The sequence below is a fragment of the Chamaea fasciata genome, unplaced genomic scaffold (assembly GCF_029207755.1).
Source record: "Chamaea fasciata isolate MVZ Bird 193981 ecotype frontalis unplaced genomic scaffold, bChaFas1.0.hap1 SCAF_9, whole genome shotgun sequence".
Taxonomy (NCBI): Eukaryota; Metazoa; Chordata; class Aves; order Passeriformes; family Sylviidae; genus Chamaea; species Chamaea fasciata.
Genome location: NW_027094094.1, coordinates 8,257,399 through 8,279,301, shown reverse-complemented (window position 1 = coordinate 8,279,301; position 21,903 = coordinate 8,257,399). Strand labels below are relative to the sequence as shown.

The following is a 21,903-nucleotide window of genomic DNA, read 5'->3' as shown; positions in this document are numbered from 1 at the left end:
TCTCCCTTGTGCTGCTGGAATATGGAAAAGTATTACAACTGCACTGCAATTCTTTGGAGAGAAACAGAAGATAGAAGCTGATTTGGCATCATGAAATCTACCCATGCCAGAGACAGAATGTGGTGACAGGTGAAAGAATTCTAAAAGAAAGGCCTCATGAAATCAGGCGTGCTCTGCTAAATTGCCAAAGTTAGCCTGCCACTTCTTCTAAGTCATTTGCAAGTTCCCGTGCCAAAACAACAATCTTGGTCTCAAAACTGCTTCGTATAACAACCTCTTTCTTGCTGGGTTGAAAACCAAATGCACCTGTAAGAAGGGATTTGTACCATAAGAATCAGTCAAGAAAAGATGGAACCAATCCAAGAATAGATCGATTTGACGGACAGGTAGAATACCTTTTAGTAACCAATAGAGAAATCGGCAAGAAAGTTGGGAACCAATTGAAGTTGCACACGAGATCTGTAAAAATTGCATCAAAGAAGTGATGTGAATAAAGCTTTGGCTTTTCCCGCGGGAAGAAAAGGGAGTCTCGGCTAACACATTACGACAGCCGATGTCCCGAGGCGATGGCAGGAGGCGACGGCCGAGGGTGCCGAGGAAAAGGAGGCGACGGCCGAGCCGAGCCAGGACCCGAGAGACGGAATCCACAAAGCCGCGAACGAACTAACAGCCCTCAGCGCAGGGAAATTCAAGCAGCGAATGCCCAAAGCAGCGAAAGGCTGCGCCTGCGGGCGGCCGCGGCACGGCCCCAAAGACACAAAGACTAGAAGCGGCGGCCGAGCGGGAGGCGAGCGGGGAGCGCCCGGGGCCGCGGAAAGCACGGAAACAAACACGGAAACAAACACAGAAAGAAACAGAATCAAAGCACAGAAACAAACAGGGAAACAAACACAGAAACAAACGGGGAACAAGCAGAGCATCGAACGGGACAAAAGGAAATTGCCAACTTTATTACTACGGCGTAGAAAACAACACAAGAGTTGCCTTTTCGTAGTACAGAGTAAAGTACAAAAAGCCTTTTCGATCGAAAGCCAGGACGACTTGGGGCACTTTTTGTGGGCAGCAGTCATGGGGGAAGATAGGGTAGCCACAAAATCGTTACCGACAGGGTCTTTTATTAGAACTTCCTTTAAAAAATTACAATCTGCTGAAGGCACCGCAGCGGCTGCGGCAACCGCCCCCGCCCCGCGGGTTCCAGAGACCTCTGGGTCAGTGTCTCCTGTGTCTGCAGGTCCCTTTCTGTTCCCTCTACCCAGGAACCATGGAAAAGCCTCCTTTGAATTCCGTCTTCCATCTTGAAAAGACTATTTAAAAATGTTACAGCCACTTGGAAACTGCTTTCAATCCAAGGCAGGGGAAGACGCGGCCGCACCGGGAGCCGGGAAAAAAAAAAAAAAAAAAAAAAAATAAGCCGGGAGGCGGGATCTGTGTGCGTGCGCCTGTGTCAAGTGGCTCCGGCGGGACACAGTGTCCCCGGGCGGCGATGCCGGGCGGCCGCTCCCGCTCCCCGGGAAGGCGCGGGGCGGCGGCGGCTCCCCCCGGGTGAGTTTGATCCTGCAGAAAGCCCCGAGCCCCGGGCACCGCTCGGTTCGCAGCTCCGTGCGGGACGGGCCGGCTCTGCGGACGGCAGCAAGCGGAGCACGTTTCCTGCTCACAGCTCCTCCCCACAGCTGACGGCTCCAAGCCGTTCCCTCCCGGGCTTTTCGGTCGAAAGGTGGGACGACTTGGGGCAGTTTTTGTGGGCAGCAGCCGTGGGGGAAGAGATGATAGCCACGGTCGTGCCGTGGTCCTCCGGGTGGAATAAAGCCACGGCACTGTCAGGGAATGGTGTGTGCAGCAAGGAGGTTTGGAAATGTTTAGAGTGACGAAATTCCCTGAGTTACTCCAGCTGAAGTGGTGGCAGGGTCCTGGCGGTGGTGCTGGTGTGGGCAGGGAGGATGCAGACCCCCAGCTCCTGCTGGCAGCAGCTCCAGAGTCATTCCCTGCTTGCCTCCCACCCTGCTGCCCTCAGCCTGACTTCTCCTGTGTTTTGGGTAATCCTTTGCCAAATGAGCCCAGGGGGCATCCCTGCTGCCCTCCACCCCACTAATCTACCAAGGCAGTTGGGTAGTTAATCATTTCCTAATGAGCTGTCACTAACTGCACACCACTGTCCTGCTGCATTCCTCCTCTCCCTGCCACTCCTCTGTCAAATACAGAATAATACTTTGGGTTTATATGGCAGAAAACCAGGAGCCTTCGCACATTACTGGAAATGTTTGTCATGTCCTGGAAGGCACCAAGAGTCCATAACATCCCTGCCAGGGCCCGCTGCCCAACAGGGCTGTCAGCCCCTGCCCCAGCGATTCTGTGGGATGCCAGTTGCCCCTGCCTGCCTGTTGGCCCCACAGGTGAGCTCCAAGGAAGGAGCTGGGCTGTGCCCATGAAGGTGTCAGTGGAAAACCACGTTCCTGCTGTGCTGTAGAGCTCAGTTCCTCAGATGGTCGCTGGGTAGCAGCACAAAGAGTAGAATTTCAGCTTTACCTCCGTTGTTCAGGCAACAGATGTGACCAAGAGCAGGGCAGAGAGCCAAGTAAATAACAAGGCCTCAGTAACAAGAGAGATCCAGCCTGCCTTTCTCTGACTGAAGAAGCCCTGCTGAGATAAATGCTCCAATCCATCTCGTCTCTGAAACAGCAGCTGAAAAGTGGGTCAGATCCTGCTGCTGGCAGTGCCTTAGTTGGGGAGGTCTCTGCTAGGAGCTGACAAACGACTGGAGTGATCAGAAAAAATCAACTTTGCTTCTCACAACAGAGTTCACTGAAATCACGGCTTCTGCAGGGAGGAAGATCGTGATGGACAAGCAGGAGGGGTGGGAGGCAGCAGGAGGCAGCACAACCCCACAGCCAGCCCTGGTCTTGCTGAACTCTGCTCCAAAGTCACCCTTGTTGGCGTTTGTGTCCTCGTGTCACCTTTTCCTCTGGTGCATTGCTTGTATCTTTTTTCCCTGAGGTGGTGAACTTTCTTCCTGTTCTACCCCTAACAAGCAAGACAACATACAGAAGGAAAGGTGAACAAAGTTTGACTGAAATACCAAATGGGAAAGCTTAAAGGTTTTTAAAACTGTGTTTGGTTTATATAAGAATTTATTGGAAACTGGCACAAACAAGGGACTATCTGCTCTGAGATACCAGAGCAGATGTGACAGAGTGGAAAATCCTCTTCCCTGCCAAAGTATTTGCTGGAGCTTTGATAACAAGGTGCCATTGTACAACCATGGGTAAAGGTCCAGAGTAGAAAGGAAAAAGAGAAGAGGCTTCCAGGAGGTGCAGGGCTCTGCTTTTGTGGGCTGCAGCCCCTCCATCAAACCTGTCTGCAGACAGCAGGTAGAGCTGGTTAGGTTCAGTGGGAGGGCAGCAGTCAGCTCTCCCATGCTGTTTTTCTTCTCTGCAAAGAGTAACAGACTGTCTTATCCTTATATCTTTTAAGAGGTTGAAATCTCCCTTCTAGCTTTTCTCTGCACTGCTGGGGAGAACATTAAAATCAGCACTCCAAATGCACATTTATAATCTGTACCAAGATATGAAACCTAGGTACAAGATCTTCAATTTTTAAGATTGCTACTGACAAGCTTTCAGTATTTCCTGTGAATTTCATTCATCTCGGTCATAACTCCCATTACATACTAATACTGTGTGGTTTACAAACGTTAACACTGAATGTTTTGCAAACACACTTGGTTTGGAATGGTGGCTACTGAATATAATTTCAAATTTCATCATTTCACTATAAATCCTTAACACATAAAGCAGCCTGTGACCCACCCTTAAAAGTAATGGTCCTATTTGTTTTGGTTCTGAAATGAGAAGCAGCTGGTTTTCTGTAGCTAATGGAGGATGGAAATGTTTGGGCTGCATTCTCTTGTTCTCAATACTCACCTGCTGCTTTTTTTTTTCTCTACCAAAGAAAACTCAAAAAAATTACTCAGGCACAGAAAACACATCAAAGCAATAACTGCCTCTTTACCCTGACCTGGAAATAAGCCTCCCACAATGCCACCAAAGCAGTGCTCAAATTCAAAATTCATGTTCAGTCAAAATCAATCCCTAATTGCATGAAAGATGTATCTGAAGTCAAATTTCCTTAAAAAGAAAACAAACTTAAATGGCAATTTATCCTAACAACCTTTATGAAGCTCATACGAGCAGACAGGTTTGATCAAATGAGAGAAATCCTTTAACCATGCCAAAGGCATCTCAGTTCCTTTCTCCACTCCAGGTTGCTATTGTTTCACATATTGCTACGTGAATTGTTATTTCACGTTGAGCTCTAAAGAGATACTGGCACCTTGAAGTTCCCTTTAGCTGCCCATATGATTTTATTCTGCAGTGCCCCACACGTGCCGCCCCAGCGGTGGGCACAACCCGTGGGTGCTTTCCTTTATCACAGCCAGCCTGAAAGCCAGTGCCTGAGTCAGCACAGCCAGGAGCCGCTCTCCTCATCTCCCCTCTCTCCTCCTGCCACCCTTTTCCAACAGAGTTGCTTTTAGCTCATTTATCTGCCTGTTGGGGTGATATGTAATCAGAGCAGGAGTCTTGATGGGAAATACAAAGTGATTCTTTAGAGAGGTTGGCTTTGAAAGCCACTCTGGGCGCCGATCAAGCGAGCATTGCAGCTGCCCCTTTCATTTGCTTTGCCTCCTACCCTGAGCCTGTCAGCACCAGACAAACAGGAAAAGCCTCTGGGATGTTCACAGGCATGAAACTTTAGTGAAATCTGGCAATATTTGTGTCAGTACAGGCTGACTCCTCCACCCCAATGTCCAGGGAACCCTGGTCTAGTGTTTCTAAAGCACCACAGAGATGTAAGTCCCCATCCACTGACTGTGAAAAGTGGCACCTTTGCTGTAGTTAGAACCCCCATTCTCAACCAAAATAATGAATGTTTTCATTAATCCATCTCTAATGCCAACATTGCCCAAAGACTGAAAAAAAAAATTCAATTCTTCTTGAGTCAGACTCAAAGTCCTAATTAATGACATCTGTACAATAACACTGAAATTTTGTTTATCCCAGGTCTGTGCTCCCCCAAGGACTTAAACTGCTGAGATCAGAGACATACCCCTTGGAACCACCAAGACAAGGGAAAGAGTCTTGCCACACATCTTCCCACAAAATTCTTGTTATATTTAGTTTTCCACATCTGCTTGTACGTCCTCCCACGCAATCTAACCCTGTTAGCAATCTTCTTCTTTATTGTAAAGAGAACAAAAACAATTTATTCCTGAGTTTGGATTCTGAAAATACATTTTTTTCCATATAAAGGAAGCCAAGTAAGTGGGTAAGATGGAGATCTCCTACCATGAAGGTGGATTAAATGCTGCAGAATTCACTTACACACAAAAACCAGATGGTGGAAGTGCAAATACAAACCAGAATACACTCATTCTCTGTAGGAATTGTCATTCTTGAAAATGCAACTATGGAAGCAAGAAGATGTCTGAGCTGTGACTGAGATTTCACTCTGGATTGCTTATTCCAGCCTCTCATACTCTGTGCAATTAGTCAGGAAAAAGACCCTGATAGCCAAAAAACCCATGGATAATTCCTTAACGATTCAACTGGTAAGAACAATTGCCTGCCAAATAGAATCCCCAAATTCGCTCTGATTTGTACTTGGCATTAATTCAGGTTTGGTATTTGCAAAAGCCATAAAAGATATTTCTTCATACACCTCCAAAAAGGAGTGGAATCCTACAAATGAGCAGTCCAGTTCAAGACAGTTTCCAGTTCTTGTGACAGCCAGCTAGCATTATGCATGATGTAAAACAAAAACTTGAGATTCCTTTAAGTGCTTAATTTAAACTGAAGCATTTAACAATGCCGTATGTCAGTGAAATACTCATTCACAATTCCTTTAGTACAAAGATTCTTTTTGCCATCAGTTTCTCAGTTATTTCTCTCACAAGACAGAAATAAAACAAGTGACTTCACATTACAGAGCTTGTCACTCAGACAAGGATGTGTTTATAGTTACATTGATAATTAAAAAAAATGTTTTTACAACATAAAATAGCAATGAAGATTCCAGACAAGCTACTCTGAGGGGCTGGGGGATGATTCCTTACATGTGTTTCCATGCTGGAAGTTTGGAACAGTTTTTATTTTAAGTGATTAAAATTTTAGTAGTGTGCCTGCATGCACCCACATCCTTCAGTACATAAACTCCAGGCAGATACAGAAAAAGCAGCACTGGATAATCTGGTAGGAATCACAGCAAAAAATGCAAAGTGAAATTTACCTTTCCGCTGCCAGTACTTGTATTTGCCTTTTTTGTTTTTCCAGAATTCAGGTGACAAATCTGTATATAAACAACTCTGCAAAGCCCAGTGGAGATTACATGGTGAGGAACCAGCCCTGTGCTTTGAACACGTGATGAGAACTGGCACTACAGAGGACACGAGCAACTTTGGACAAGCAACACACACAGCACATTCACCAAAGATGGTGCAGACAGGTTGTTCAGGTTACTAACTCTGGCACTGAAAGGAAATGCATCTTGCAAAGAAAGAACACATAGGCATAAGATATATTCTTTATTTTAAAAAGTATCACAAAAGAAAAAAAAAGCAGAACATCTTGAGCAGAATGTAAAAATGTCTTTTGTAAACAACTGTCTAAAGTACAAATGCTGCAGGAGCCCAAGTCAATCCTCTCTCACAAGGTAAGTTTTTCTTAAACAGGATTTAAACCACAGTAGTCAGTTCTGCCTCATGAAATGAGCTTCTCTGAAGCCTGAGTTGACAGCATGTGACATAAGTTTAGTATTGTCTCATTTATTACAATAACTTATTTTCAGAAAGTACCCTGGACTGTTTAATCTCCAGCATTACACGTCTGAGCATCTCCACAACCTGAAGAAAATTAGGAACAGGGGAAAAGGAGCAAGATAAAAACAAAACCCAAAATATGAACTTGCAAAAATGGTAAGTTATGGAGGAAAAAAAGTAGCAGATACACAAGAAAGCAAAGTGCTTTTTTCTTTTTCCGAAGAATGGCAGTTTAGACCTCCCTAAAGAAAGCTTTGTGGAAAAAGGAGATAAATAAAACTCACAGGAATTCAATTCCCATTCCAGCCTACTACCTTTGAAATACACATTCTTCCTTATATTTATTTATGCCTATTGCCCTCGGTCATCCAGTCTCTAAAATGCATTTCCATCAAGCTTCTGTCTCTCCAGTCACCAACATTTACAGTGGGGATGATTTTCTGGGGCTTCAACCACTGAACAAAACGCTTCATTTCCAGGTAACTGCTGTGTTCACTGTAAGGAATCCCTGAAATGAAAACAAATCACAGCCATCTGTCAGTCCACTTAGCTTTCTCCAAGCCTCCCAGCTGAGAAACTTTGGATAAATGGGTTTTTACAATTCCTATTTGGGATCTAAAGTTTGTAGCTAAGGTAAAACAACATCCCCCTCTCCAATTTTCCCTTCTAGGAAAATTACCTTGCATTAAGTCACCAAATTATTCATCAGTGCAAGCTAAGCAACATCAATGACCTGGTTAAAGGAATGGTAAGGGATTTAGCTCCACCCACCAATAAGAACTGAGACGAAGACACACTCTGTCAGAAATAAATAAGACACAGAATGAAATCTTGGCCCTGGAACTACACTGCTACCAGCATCAGTCAGGCCAAGACTCCATCCCTGACATCTCTACCTGTATCAGATGAAAATCTTTATTTGCATGACAAGGACAGGGGAAAAATTTAAGTAAAAATCTGCATGTATGGTGTTCTCGATTACTCCTTTCACAGACCTCTCCTGAAGAGATCTGTTCAGTTTCTCAATGAGTTACCAAAAAAATTACCACAGCAGTTACAAAAATCAGTAGGCGTTTCCAGAACAAAAATAGGAAAAGCATCCACACAAAACTAAATCCACTGAATCTTTGCCACTCATACCATATATAGTGATTTTTCCTCTTGTCTGAGGCTTGATATCCTCCAGAGAATGGCATGAATCAGAGTAGGTCCACCCCGTAGGTTTGAAAGCCAGAATTTGATCAAAATTCTCAGAAAACTTATTCAAGTGATCTTGCAAGCCCTGTGGAAAAAAAAATATGGCATATACTTAATCCCATTAAATAGCTAATTAGAATAAAGGTTGGCTATTTCATGATGGAGAGACTTCAGACTACATTTTAGTTTCATGTGCTGGTATTTTTTAATTTTAATGATTTTCTACCTTGAAATTATTAATGATAAACATTGACATTTGCAAAACAACTTGTCCCTTAGGATCTCAATTTCTTCATCTGAATTAGGCACATATGAACAGCTATGCTTTACAGTTTAGAACACATGAGGAATAATCCCACCTTCTTATAAACCTTGCTCTGCAAATCATTAATTTCCTCCTCTAAACTAGAGTTCAGCAGCTGAGTGGAGATAGAGGATGATGAAATGCAGCTTCAGTGCAAAATCATCTGGTTAATTTGCAGTGCCACAGAGGTCCTGACACCTGCTTATGCCCAGAAGTAACCAGAGTTAATTAACCTACCCCAAAAACCTTACAGCAAGCCAATGCATGAGCTGAGTATCGCTCTGAGCACTAACCCATGTTTTACCACCTCTTCAAGACAGGAAGGAACCACCTCTCATCTTCTCACTCTAAAAAGAAAATTACCTTGAAAAAATTTCCAAGTATGTACAATCCTATTTCTGGATAAAGCAAAGTCAGTATTGCTTCAAGTTAAAAATAGAAAATCAATTTCATGTGTCCTGTATAAAATCTTACAGGCAAATTCCTAATTTGAAAGTCCTAAAAGGTTACAGAACTCAAAGTCAAACTTTATATTAGCAGGAGGGAGAGGACTATAAAATAAAGACTGATTAAAAAGGAAGGTAGAGGGGGATAGATGGGCTGTGATAGAACATTACCCAGCCTGTCAGACACTTGACAACTATAAAACAGGGCAGCAGAAAGCTGCCACATTTAACACCACCTTCAGCACAATGCCCAGTAGCAACATACAGAATCTATCAAACCAGGTACACAAAAGAATTTTTAAAAGCCCTACCACAGCAGACATTTCATTCAGCAAAAGGAATTATGGCTCACTGCTGTGACTTTGAATACACTGTGAATGTTCAGTCCTCACTTGATTAAAAGTATAACTGTAGCAGTCTAATTCTCCTTCATACTTCATTTTGGGAGGATTAATATAGATTAAGGTAATTATTCACGTATTTGCTCCCCTTGCTCTAATGAAGTCTAAATATAGTACTTCAAATGCAATGGATATTATATTAACAATGCTAATCTGCTTTTGAATTTTGTTATAAATCAAATGTGCAACATTGACATTAAGGATGCAATTTCAATCTTATGAAAAAATTATTTGTGCATTTCAATCACAAGCACTTCTGAAAGTCTCACCTCAATGCCAGTACAAAACCTTGCTGAGTTAAACAACATGAAATAGATTCATATACTCACAGAACTCAGTTCCCTTGAAATTTTCCGTTGCATAGTCAAGTTAGGCAAAAGCCTCAGTTTTTGAGTCACAAAAAATTGTTTGTTCCAAAAGAACCATGCATGCATTTTGGAAAAGACAGCCTCTTTCCCCAAAACAAATGACTACAGTGTTTGCTCATAACAAGTCCATTTTAAATACACATTCCAATTTCTTCATTTATTGCTTTAGCCAACACTGTTCTAAACCTCCATCCTTTTGAATGGAAAATATATTTCACTGCTACACCAACCTCCTTCAATCACCATGACAGCCTGATATTCAGAGTGTCACTAAAGTCAGCAGTGTGCACAAACAGATTCCTAAGGTAGGAAAACACTCAAACATGATTAAATATTTAATTTACCACGAGCCCTAACACCACTTAAACTCATCTGGCTTATTCAAGAACAGCCATTTGTCAGTACATGTAGCAATCCCTACATTTTACTGGGGTAAAACCAAATACTGCAGTGAAATACCACTTCTCTGGGGTTTTTTTTAGTATTTTCTTAATATATATCAAATCCAAAAGTAAGATAAATGATCATATGAACTCATCTTTAAACATTTAAAATTCTCCACATTTTACTGGCAGTACATTCCACCCAGACACTCCTCCAGCTGCAGCCTCAGTGGCAGCCTGGCACTCTGGAAGTGTCCCCAGCTTAAATGGACACACCATCACTAATGATGGCACGAGACCACACAGCTCCACACCTGAGGGCACAGCCCCAGCACAGGGGGCCCTGCTGTCAGACCAGGATTCTGACCCACTAGATCATTGTGCTTTTCATCTTTCCTGGCCCTTTTCAGAGTCCAGGCATGGCTTTTGTCCCACTATAGATTTGTCTAGAGCCTCCTGATCCCAGAGGTGAGACCCTGCATGACACAGCTGCCTCTCTCTGGGAAGCAAAGCTGCCCTTGAGGATTCGATCACCCCCTGAAAGTCCAGCTGTGTGAGTATCCATGCATGCTGGGACAGGTGACTTAGCAACCCAGAAATCTGCAGAAGAAACTAAAATAATTACTGCTGAAGACAACACAACACACTAAAAATAAATCCATACATATTTCCATTACTCATCTTCCGCCCTACCACGGAAAACATCATGGAACAAAGTTAAAGCATTAAGATACTAAGTTCCATCTCCTGCAGCTCCATCCAAACCATATAGCCTTTTTTACTCCTTTTTAGGTCAACTCTAACCTTGACTAGTCCTGCAGCTAAATACCATCTTGCTCTGAAGGATTTGCTTGAGATGGCACAGCAGGCCTGAAGCAAAACAGGAAAATGAATCCAAGCCTGTAAGGCATAAACAGCCACTGTTTTTTTCTTTCTTCCAGGTTACTTTTAATCTAGAGCCTCCTGCTTTACCTTGCTGCCCTTCAGTATTTTGTAGTCTATTTAGAATAACCTAGGAGTTAGTCATCTTTCCAAACTAAGACATTGCCAGAAAAAACATTCAACAACAAAAACTCAGTGTCTCAAATCTCAACCATATGTGCATTTGAAATCAACTTAGATGAAATAATGTTTTAAAGTTAACTGCTTTACTTGCTTTTGTGACAAATACTAGAGAACCAGTAGTTGGCCATGTTCATAGGCTGCCTCAAAACAGTGGCTCACAGGCAGAATATCCTTTTTAGACTTTTCCTACACTGGACCAGGTAAAAGACAAGCTGAAAACAGGAACTCCATGTCACAATACATTAATTGCTAAGAGGACAGATCAGGCAGTCATTACATAAATCTACTTCAAAAAGGCCTGCAAAGAGCCAGTCTTTGAACAAGCCTCACCTTATCTTGTACAAGCACCACATCACGTTTGGAGAAGTTATTAATGTTTAATTGCATTTCATTTTCAATGTATTGCTACATGTCAAAGCTCCACTAAATAAATATGATCTGACAAGAGGTTAAAAAACACCAAACACAGCACTGGCTGAGAGAAGCCAAGAGAATTTTATTAAAAGGTTCATCAACAGTAGTCCATTTTCTGAACTCACCTTAAAATTAATTTGCATCATGGGAAGAACATGAAGCAAAGTATCCTTCCAGTCCACAGTGATGAGGGAACTAACAACTGCTGACTCCAAGCACTGCAGGGTTTTGTACTTGTCACGGGACATACTTGCTTTTGAGCCCAGAACTTCAGCAATTGCTTTAGGATTCATCAGGAAGAAATCAGATAAAGAAAATTGTAAGAGTTCTTTTTTGGCTTGTTTTGGAGATAGTCCTGATTATTGTACAAGATCATTTTTACTGTTAGAAAAGAAATCCATATTCAACAGGATATAGTGTTTTGTATTCTAACACTAAGAAGAGAATCCTATAATGGGTGTTAAAACCCTTTGTCCCCTACATTTTAGCAGCAGAACTTTGCATGACAATTGGAAAAAGAAGGAGACGTACCTCAATAAATTCTATGTCATATTTCTTTGGTAGAATGTTACTGAGGTGAACTGGTATTTATTCCAAAGATGCCAGAAACATGCAGTTTTTGGAATATGTGACAACCAGCCCACATTGAAGACAGACAGACTATGACAGATGTCATAAAGACCTCATTTATTTATTTTTTTAATCACCCTTAGCAATTTTCTCACCACAGTCAATTAAAGAGGTTCATACAGTGAGTATATAAACTGGCCACATGTATATTCAGTGTGGGGGGAAGGTTGCCAACATGGTAGAACACTATTTCTTTCAGAAAGTCAAAACTTATTGATTAGAAAACTAAAAAAATAGCAAGAGGATTATTAAATACATTTAATTTCTTTACACAATATCTAAACCTTCAGACTAAAAAACCTTTTATATCTTCAAGAAAGCCATCTTGTAACGCTAAATTGGTTATTAAGTTAGTTTTTTGATGCAGTACACTTCTTCTACATACCTAAGAAAACTTTTTCTTTTCCAATGGAGTAAGTGCCACAGACAACTAGAGTTCTTGGGTTTAAAGTCACTGTCTCAAAGGCAATGTTGACAGCAAACTGGATAACCTCTTGTTGTGAAGGAAAGGTGTACTCAGGGCTACAGTATCTGGGGCATGGAAACAAAATATATCACTTTGTTACAAAAAATAAGAGACATCTGAAATTACCCTGAGGGCCCTCAAAACTCCATGTACACAGTAAGTGAAAAAGACATTCTTCTGTATAAATGCAGTCTATTAGAAACATTGAGATGCCCAAATGAAATTGTTGCAACAAAAATTACACTGAGCATATCAGTGTTTTCTCTCTGACACTGAATTTTACATTTTCTTCTTCATAAATACCAAAAGCTATTGCAAGCTAGATATTTGTATCACATCCTGATTATATCCTTATGTCTATTTTTTGTCATACACACAAACCAGAATTACACATTCACAGAAACATATGGAACAGAGATAAAAGTCTGCAGCTGGGCATTAGTCACCATCCACACAAAAACAATTTTATACACATGAATCAGAGAAAGGTCTAATGAAAATCCCCAAAACTGATTCAGCCTTTTGGCATTCTTCCACCTTTGAACTCCTGCACACCTCCTTTTGTAATAGAGTTGAATCCACTGAAAACCAGTGTTCCATAAACCTCTTGTTTTAGAGTGGAACACTTAATGTATGAGTTTTGACAATCAGAATTCAATACCACTTATAAACAATATGGTGATCTGAGCAAATGTTTCAGCATCTTTCTGTCACCCACTTCCATTCTCTAATGTAACAGCATAACCAATGAACAAGCTACACATACATGGACTCCTAATAAATATCTGCTTTTACTCAAAACTAAATAGAGCTAACAAGTGTTATCACAGCAATGTCATGTACACTTACATTTATTTGGTTCATATAAAGTCTTACTAAACTGAAAAGACAAAGAATAAACAACAACAACAAAAATCCATTTCCAGACAACTTACGTGGTATCAAGGTAAAGGGTATGGACTTGCTGGCCCATCAGAGCAGGATAGCGTTCCATGGAAGGGTCTGCTCTGAAATCCCCTGTGTGCAGAATAACAGCCCCACTTGGCAGGTAGAAAAGGATCATTGCTGCACCTGGACAACTGAAACAAAAGAAAAAAAATCCACACAAGTTATGTCAACTCTCTATACTGACAAACTACTTCAAGAGATAGACCACTCTTCAGTAGTAGAAACACGTCCAGAATAGCATTTTAAATCATAGCTACTGTGCAGACTAATTTAGCTAGAAATTCCTGATTTCTAGAGGAATTCTGCAGCTAATCCTATGGCCACACACAAGCTTGACTTAAGTTCTCACTTGAGATGGAAAGAAGAAACAAAAAACCCACATCAACAGTAAAGCAACCAAACATTAACTGCCTTTTTGGGATGCGCTACCTTCTAGGCACGACAAAGATCCTGCCTCAGTTGCAATCATTCTATTACTTGATTCAAAGGGGAAACAGCATTCTTGTTCAAGAGAAACAGAATTGTATTGCTACAGATTCATCTTCTTTCCTGCAGGACTTACTGGAGCATTTTCTTTTAAATTCTGCTTGCAGATTTTAAATGTTGCCCTAGATCCAGAACTCCCTGGTTATAAATACAACTTCCTTACTGGTGACAGTGAATCCATCGTGCCTTCTGCAGTTCCTTGCCAAAGCTTTCTGAAGGGCAAGAGTTCAGACTGGAAAACCTGGGTGGGACTATTTTAGATACATAATCTGCAAAGGGTAAATGAAATCTCAAAAAAAGAAAAACTGGCATGAAACAAAGTTAAAATGACAGAATTGGTGAACTCTTCAAGAAGCTGAATTTTGTAGCTAAGGTATGTACGGCTTTTAAATGGGAGCAGAGAATCAGAGGGACAAATGGGAAAAATGAGAAGTATACAAATTACATGAGCAGCAAGGCTTCCTTCATTCCTAGAGAGGGTTCTCAGGGGACTTAATGGAGTTTTATCTCTCCAAGTATAAACAAATCCTACACTAAACAATGTTCAAACCAGCTGTGACAGTCCTGTGTTTCAACATACGTACTGCAGAGAAGGGAGTCTTCCTCTAGCCCATGGCCAAAAAAAATACCAAGAGCCAGAACAATAAGAGCACAGGACTGGAAGTCAGGTGTTGCTAAACTTTAAACCCAGTATTATCACACAGTGCCAGTCTAACAGACAAAATCTCACCCTTTATCACCAAATTCAATAGAAATCTTGTCCAGATTTCAACAGCCTTTTCTTCAAAGTTCAATTTTCAAAATGTTGGCTAGGTTATGTCTCACACAGGATCCAAAGTACTACATTTTTCTTTAGCTCAGGATTTCCCTATTATCAGTTCAAGCTACAGAAACCTAATATATCTGATAACCAGATCTGCTAGGTTCCCCAAGAAGAGACCAAAAACCAGGAAGTGCCCAGACCACTAGAAAATCATTCAACTTCACAATGAATATAAAAAATTATGGAGCTAAAGCTGCTTAACACAACCTATACAAAAAAAAAATAGGAAGTTAAAATAAATTCAAAAAAGCCTGTATCATTTTTGAAGACAACTCACCTATTTCAAAAGCTAAACTACCTGTAAGAAATTTCCCACAAGAAATGCAGTGATACCTACTGATTGGCATCGAGGAACAGCACTTTGATCCCATTGACCACACACTGTGTGTCCATCGGCAGCACGTGGACATACTGCTCCTGGACTCGGAGTTTGCTCTTCACCAGATTGCCAGTTACCTGGAACACAGACAGGATTTAAAACAGGAACAAAATCTAAAAGAAGCAGTCATCGTTTTAGAAACAAAAAGCTCTCCAAGCCAGTCTGGCTTAGAGAGAAACTATAAGGCCCTGGGCATAATCAAGCCTCTCAGAAGCATTTCACTTCTCAAAAAGAAAAATGAGAAAAGCTGTCTTAAGATAGCAAATTTTTAAAAGCCTGTCAACAGGCTATGGATTGGAATCAGAGAGAAGGCAATCAAGGGGGAAGAAGATCTGTTGCAGACTATCAAGTCAAGAGGAAGAGGTGGGTGAAACCTTCTTTAAAGAAGTTTCCAGGTAACAGGCCCCTGGATGTTACCATGGAGGACTGCAGTCACTCCAACTGCAAGGACAGCACAGGACACAAGCATTCCAGGAAACCTCCTGAATGAATCAAAGTTTTTTTGATGCAAGCTCTGGATGTGTTGATTAGGCAAGGTGCCCTACCATGTTACAAGTAAAGAAGAGCTGGTTGGACATACAACAGCTAATGGCAGTGGTGGCCATTCAGCAGCCTGAAGTACAGGACACAAAGCATCAGTCTAAAATAATTCCACTTGCTTAACATGGAAAACTGATGGTTGATGCAGAATCTATTTCAGACTTCCATCACTGGAACAGATACACAGAAAATGGAGCCAGATTCTTCATGATGCACACACACAAACAAACAAGCTACAATGTCAACTTGCAAAACCGGAAATTCCAAATGTATTGCTGAGGGGAAAAAAGCAGAAGAGGTAAGCACTGCAACAGGTTTCAAGGAGACATGGGAAAATCTGGCCTATGTTCAAAATTTGACTAACAAAATACTCCCTGCAGTCTGATCTAACTTTGAAGGTAGATCCACATTGTGTAGGAGATTTGTCTGTGTGACCCCTAGAGATCCTTTTTAAACCTGTTTTTTTTTTTCATGGTATCTAGCCAGGGATGTTTCACTAATCCTCTTGATCAGTCAGATCAGGGTAAGGATTTCTCACAAACAAAGTGCATTTTCCTCTGTACATACCTACTAACCCAATAAAGAAACCACAGATGTTTATTTACCTCCATCAGTACAAAGGCAATTAGAGCTGCATTAGCAATCTTGAAAAACCTTACCTTATTACAGTAGATTGGAAACCTAAAGTTTTTTGTTAGTCCACTGTAGTGGTCAGAGTGAAAATGTGTAAGGAAATAAGCTGTGCAGCCTTCAATTTCTCCATACTGGAAGGCATCAACTGTAAAACCAGTTCCTACAGCAAAGAAGGAAGAGAAGCCAATCAGTAAACATGCACAGTTCAGAACAAATTTCTAATCAGGTGTTGCTTTTGTGTTCTTTCTTTCTTCCCAATTAAAATGTAATAGTTACTCTGCACATACTTGAAGGAGCCATTTGAAGATTAACATGTTTTGTGTATCAGTCAACAGTTGCAAAAAGAGATTTTCCCTCACTAAAATAAAAATTTTACAAAGTGTTCACAAACAAATACTTTCAAAGGCCTCCCAAATATGCTGTTCAGCTGCCCTCTTATGCAGATGGCAACTGGTTAAGCAAATAAGAGACATTTATCTGCATTCAACTGATATTTTTGAAAGTTCAAATAGATTGAAATCTAATCCTAATGTCTTAACACAAAACAAGTAACTGCAGCTTAACAGAACTGCATTTTGCAGTCAAACTGCAATTCTTCAATTATTCTAAATTTAATATTTCTCTTAAAGCATGCAATAACATAATTATTAAGCAAGCAACCTGGGGTCTTCAAATCTATCTGCTGAGATGAAATGTGCCTGACTTGCCATCGTATGCTTTCAGTATTTGTATAAAGATGTTGCATAAAGATGGATGTATAGAAAACAACCCTCCTCTCTGCAAATACTTCTTTAAAATGTAAACATACAGTCCTTTTCCATTGGATTATACTTTCTTAAAACCACCAAACAGCGCACAGAACTAATTCAGCTGGTGGCACTCATTTTTCATTTTATGTTACACAAATTTCACAGATCTTCTAGAACTAGAAGTAGTTTCACTTAACTGAGGCTAGAACTTCAAGTCTGATCTAAGCATAGCAGCCTTATCTAAGTAACCAAAAATCCATCAAGTGTTTGGGACGTACCAGACACAAAGCTAACTTTAGTGGTGTGAGCATCTGAAGCTTTTCAAGATGCTGAACCATCATCCTTTAATTTACCTAATTGCTTGAGGAGACCCTGAGAAGTTCTTGGCTCTTTTCTTAACTAAACTCTTCTGCTTGGTTCTCTTTCTTTGTTATCATAGTTGAAATAAATCCTATCTCTAATACTACTGAATTTCAAATGCAAAGTTAAACTCAATTCTTTTACCTTAGTGTTAAGGAAATGATTGCTATTGACAACTCTATTTTCAGGCACAATTGAAGCAATGCAAAAGATTAATTTCAAAAATTAGGAGCATGTATTAACCAGATATATTTTAAAAATAATTTAAGAAAGTAGTTATCAAGAGTAAAAATACTGAAGTGTAAAATTAGGACAAAAAGACAACACTCCAACCAAAATAAACTAACCTCTACAAAAAGCCGAGTTACCTCTCACCTGGTATTTTCTTGTAGAAGGGACAGTGTTTTTTACTTGGCTCTTCACCTGCAGTAGGTAATCTTTTAAATTTTTTTCTCCACCTTCGTTGGCCACCAGAAGGTACATCTGCAATGGCTTCATTTTTACTTGAACTTTCTGTAACCACTTCCACATTTTCCACAGACCCCTCAGCCTTCCTCTTTTGCTGTCTGGGCCTCTTTCCATTAGGAGATACTGAACCTGGTATCTGCTTTTTCTCATTCAAACATGCCTCCCTTTTGTGTTCCTCCTTTGCTTTGGGTTTTAACCCAAAGAAAACACCAATGTCCATTTGTTTAAGTTCTTTGGCAGGACTGGATTTAGTGTTCATAGTTGCTAGTGAAAGAGATGGCACTGATTTAGAAGAGATGGGGCTGGGAAAGCTCACAGCAGCTGTACTAAGATTTCCTTTTTTCTCCACTGCTGTCTGCAAACTCTCCTGGTGAGCTGTTTTTTCAATTGCACTGGCAGTCATTTTATCTGTATGAGTTAAAATGTTACTTGGCTCCCTCAAAACATTACTCTTCTGTGTCAGAAGAGAGCCAGCACCTTCTCTGCCCAGCAGTGATGATGTCTCAGTAAAACTCATGGATCCAGAATCCAGAGCACAAGCACCAGCATCCTCTGACTCTGTGGTTCCTGTTTTGGCAGCAGAGGAAATCAATTCTGGCTGTTCAGCCTCCTTGTAACTAGAAGGAAAAGTGGATCCACTGGCTACCAACCCTAGCTGAGGATCTGGATGGTTCAGTGTTTTCTCTTCCTCACAGAAGCTTTTTTTAGTTACGAAATTTTCCATTTTTGTGTGCTCATACTGAGGCTTCCTCTGTAAGAGAAGTCCATCAAATGTTTCAAATACCACAGAGTTAGAGTCCTCTTCTGAGTTCTGCACTTTGAATAATTTATTCTGTGACACTTTTACTTCCTCTTCTTCTTCCTCTTCACTTTCTTCGCATGTACTTAGTGGAGAGTAAGAAATTTCACAGTCATTGAAGTCCACTCCTGACTGCAGCAGACTTGGCTGACTTGTATCTTTCTCAATACACAGATCTTTTCCTGTTTCACTTTCTTGAGAGGATGCAAAATCAAAAAATTCAAATTTACAACGATTATCTGCCGTCTGAGGAAGCTGGAGTGTCTGTTGAGGTTTTTCAACAGCTGCAAAAAAGGAAGTACTTCCACTGATTACATTTAGAGACTTCATTTGTGGTGAACTCCGTACCATTGATGCACAGTCATCATTTGGGACGTGCTTTATCTCAGTAGAGGGTTTCTCATCCCGTGAGGTTTCCTCTGCATAACTTGAGGAACAGCTGGGCTTTGCAGCAGCGGAACCTGTCATCTTCAACTCCACAGTGGTTCCCAAAGGGTTTACAAGATACTCCCCTGCCCTGTTTGCTGCAAGGAGGAAATGGCTGTAACGCTTGTAGTGAGATGGAATGGTGGAGGTGCACAGTAAACCATCAGGACACTCTATGGAAAGAGTTAAATAGACACGTAATGTTAATACCTTTGGAAGTATAATTGGCACAGTTAAAATAAAAATCACACATGAAACAACACGTAGGAGTTTTTTCTTATAAATACAGCTGCTGGAGGACAGAAGGTGCAAGTAAAAAGTAATTTTCAAGCTACCAAGGCCTCTTGCTCTGAGCTGAGAAATGAGAATGCTTCCAGCCTAAACCCAAACACCAGCTGCTCATACAGCACTATGTCTGAGCTATTCAGCCCATTAACCACAAGAATACTTGACCCTGTTTCGGTGCTGTGCTCCTGTAACCACACAGCTTCAGGTTTAGAAACGTCTCCCAATCAAGCAACAAGCTCAGGGAAGCAGCACCAGAAACAGCCAGTACATTTCAAACAGAAGTAACAAACAAACCAACCAAATCTCAACTCTGAATTAACCTGAAATTTCAAAGTGTCTGATATTACACACTAAGAAAAAAAAAAAGTCTATTTACCTATATGAAGAAAACATTCAGCATTGAGATGCTAGGGGGGAAAAAACAAAACATAGCTCTTCCCTAAACCCTTCCCACTGACAGTTTGTCAGTCTAACTTTTCAGGCTTTTAAAGTGAATGCATAAACCCATTAGAAGGACTTTTCACCTGTTAATTATGGGAGTAAGATGGAAATAAGGTGTTAAAACACCTGCCTTAAATTAAAAGCACTGCCAAAATCAACATGAAAGGACTGACATGTCATTGTTCTGAAGAAGAAACTCTAGGAAAGTTATCAAAATATAAAAAGGAGAGTGGTTGCATTACCTAAAACAGCCTTTACTCATGTTTCCTGTCTGTATGCTTTCTGTTTTACAAAATTTATGAGGTGTATTACAGACATGAATTGGATAATCTGTTCAGATATAGTATTTCCCCATGAAACCAGAATTTGGAATGTGTCAGTTTTATTCTTCTTTTACAGAGCTCAAAAGAAAATGGTTGTCTTATGATACGGACATGTTAATCTCTATTTCTATATATAATTTCTAAACCATACTGGCACACAAGCTAACACTTCAAATAAATTGACATATTTCAGCTTCCAAATGTCCACAGATAACTGAACAAATCACATGTCAATATGGATACATGATAATAAAATCTATATCTACAGAGAATCTCTATCTTGATCTCAAAAGTGGCACCCCTGTGCCTGAAGGTTCTTTTCTGACACTAACTTAGTAATTGTAACAGGTTTCATTATTTCAAATATGCATCTTCAGTTTGTTCAATGAAATACTAAAATTTGATAAACAGTCATGAAACTTTCTCAGAATTTTGAGGTTAGCTTCTGAAAGGAGATCTTCATGTCAGATTTCCATGTTCTTCACAAAGAAGCAAAAATTTCATACAAAAATAGGACTGATCAGTAACAACATAACATAGCATGATAGAAGTCACACCAACTACCATTTCAGATTTCGAGCTTAATTTTAAAAAGCCAGGTTTGCAGCAGCATTTTTCTTCCTCTATTCATACCTTTCTCAGCGGGTCCTGGAGTTTCCAAACACTCATAGACGTGCCACTGAGGTGTCTGGACCAAGAGCAGAGAGAAAGGCATCTGGCAGCTGGGACAGAACCCATCGTGAACGGGCTTTGCATTTTGTGGGCTCTGTTCTGCCAGGCTACTCACGCTTTCCTGGGAGTGCACACTACTGTCTTCTTTACATTGATCCACATCCTGACCTGGCCGTGAGCTCTGCCTGGTTTTCTGAGGTGTATCAGTTTTCTCTGTGGATTTCTTTTTCCTATTTCTCTTTCTTTTTGGCCTGCCCTTGCCATCACTTACTTCCTGCTCAGGAGTAGAGATGCTCTGTGAATTACTCTGATGCTTTTGCTTCCTAATGGATTTGTACTCCCAAATGCCCTCTTCCAATAAAGCATCCTCAGACATGGCAACACATGAAATATTCCCCTGTCTTTTAAGCAACAGTTCACAAATCTGCCTTTCCTCCCGCTAATATATTTTCTCTTCCCTCCACTCTTTGCTATCTGAGGAAAGGCTCCAGAAGCCCATGTTAAAAAAGCAACACTGGGCCACAAACCAAGCAGCAGTCCCTTATGGGACAGGAGCATGGTGGATCCTATCCCAAAAGTAATTTAATGAGCGTCTCTTTGTACATTTGCAATTTCTCCCGTGACACAGGGCCCGAGTCTGCAAAGCCTTCCAGGGTGAGCCATTGCCTTCAGCTTCCCCTCCGCATCCTAAGCTCCACCCGGCCTCGGCGGGGGCAGAAAGATTTTAAAGATTTGAACACAAAACGAGGAAGAATTCAGCTACGGGATCGTTGTCGGGGTGTCCCGGGATGCTCCTCCAGAGGGTCCCGGTGCTGCTCCTCCGGAGGGTCTCGGTGCTGCTCCACGGTGTGTCCCAGTACCTCTGAAAGTCGGGGATGCTCCCTGGGATGTCCCCGGGTGCCCCAGTGTCCGGGACGCTCGCTGGGATGTCCCCGGGTGCCCCAGTGTCCGGGACGCTCGCTGGGATGTCCCGGTGCTCCCGAACGTCCCGGGACGCTGGCCGGGATGTCGCGGGTCCCGCCGGTTCCGCGGGCGGCGCCTCCTCCGCCGTTTCCCGCCGCGGCCGCTCATTCGCTTCCGCAGGTT

General features: G+C 41.4%; 1 protein-coding gene across 2 annotated transcripts; it reads right to left on the bottom strand.

Annotated features, from left to right (window-relative positions):
* Nucleotides 1-6,561: 6,561 nt before the first annotated feature.
* Nucleotides 6,562-21,861, bottom strand: DCLRE1A (DNA cross-link repair 1A). Of its 2 annotated transcripts, none has more exons than XM_066190900.1 (9): nucleotides 20,779-21,861; nucleotides 17,776-19,266; nucleotides 16,318-16,451; nucleotides 15,077-15,195; nucleotides 13,418-13,561; nucleotides 12,402-12,547; nucleotides 11,512-11,666; nucleotides 7,949-8,090; nucleotides 6,562-7,316 (listed from the first exon to the last, which is right to left on the bottom strand). In XM_066190900.1, exons 1-9 carry the CDS (start codon nucleotides 21,191-21,193, stop codon nucleotides 7,150-7,152), a joined length of 2,913 nt encoding a protein of 970 aa, XP_066046997.1. In that variant the 5' UTR covers nucleotides 21,194-21,861; the 3' UTR covers nucleotides 6,562-7,149. The 2 variants fall into 2 exon arrangements, with proteins under 2 accessions (XP_066046997.1, XP_066046999.1); XM_066190902.1 differs by lacking the exon at nucleotides 20,779-21,861 and adding an exon at nucleotides 19,758-19,864.
* Nucleotides 21,862-21,903: the final 42 nt, after the last annotated feature.

Bases quoted from the DNA above. Each gene is read 5' to 3' on its own strand.
- DCLRE1A (XM_066190900.1), bottom strand. From the start codon at position 21,193: ATGTCTGAGGATGCTTTATTGGAAGAGGGCATTTGGGAGTACAAATCC. The intron at 11,667-12,401 runs GTATGTAGAAGA...TGAATCCTAAAG, and splicing joins AAAAGAAAAAGTTTTCTTAG to CAATTGCTGAAGTTCTGGGC. The intron at 8,091-11,511 runs GTGAGTTCAGAA...TTTTTTCCACAG, and splicing joins TGATGCAAATTAATTTTAAG to GGCTTGCAAGATCACTTGAA.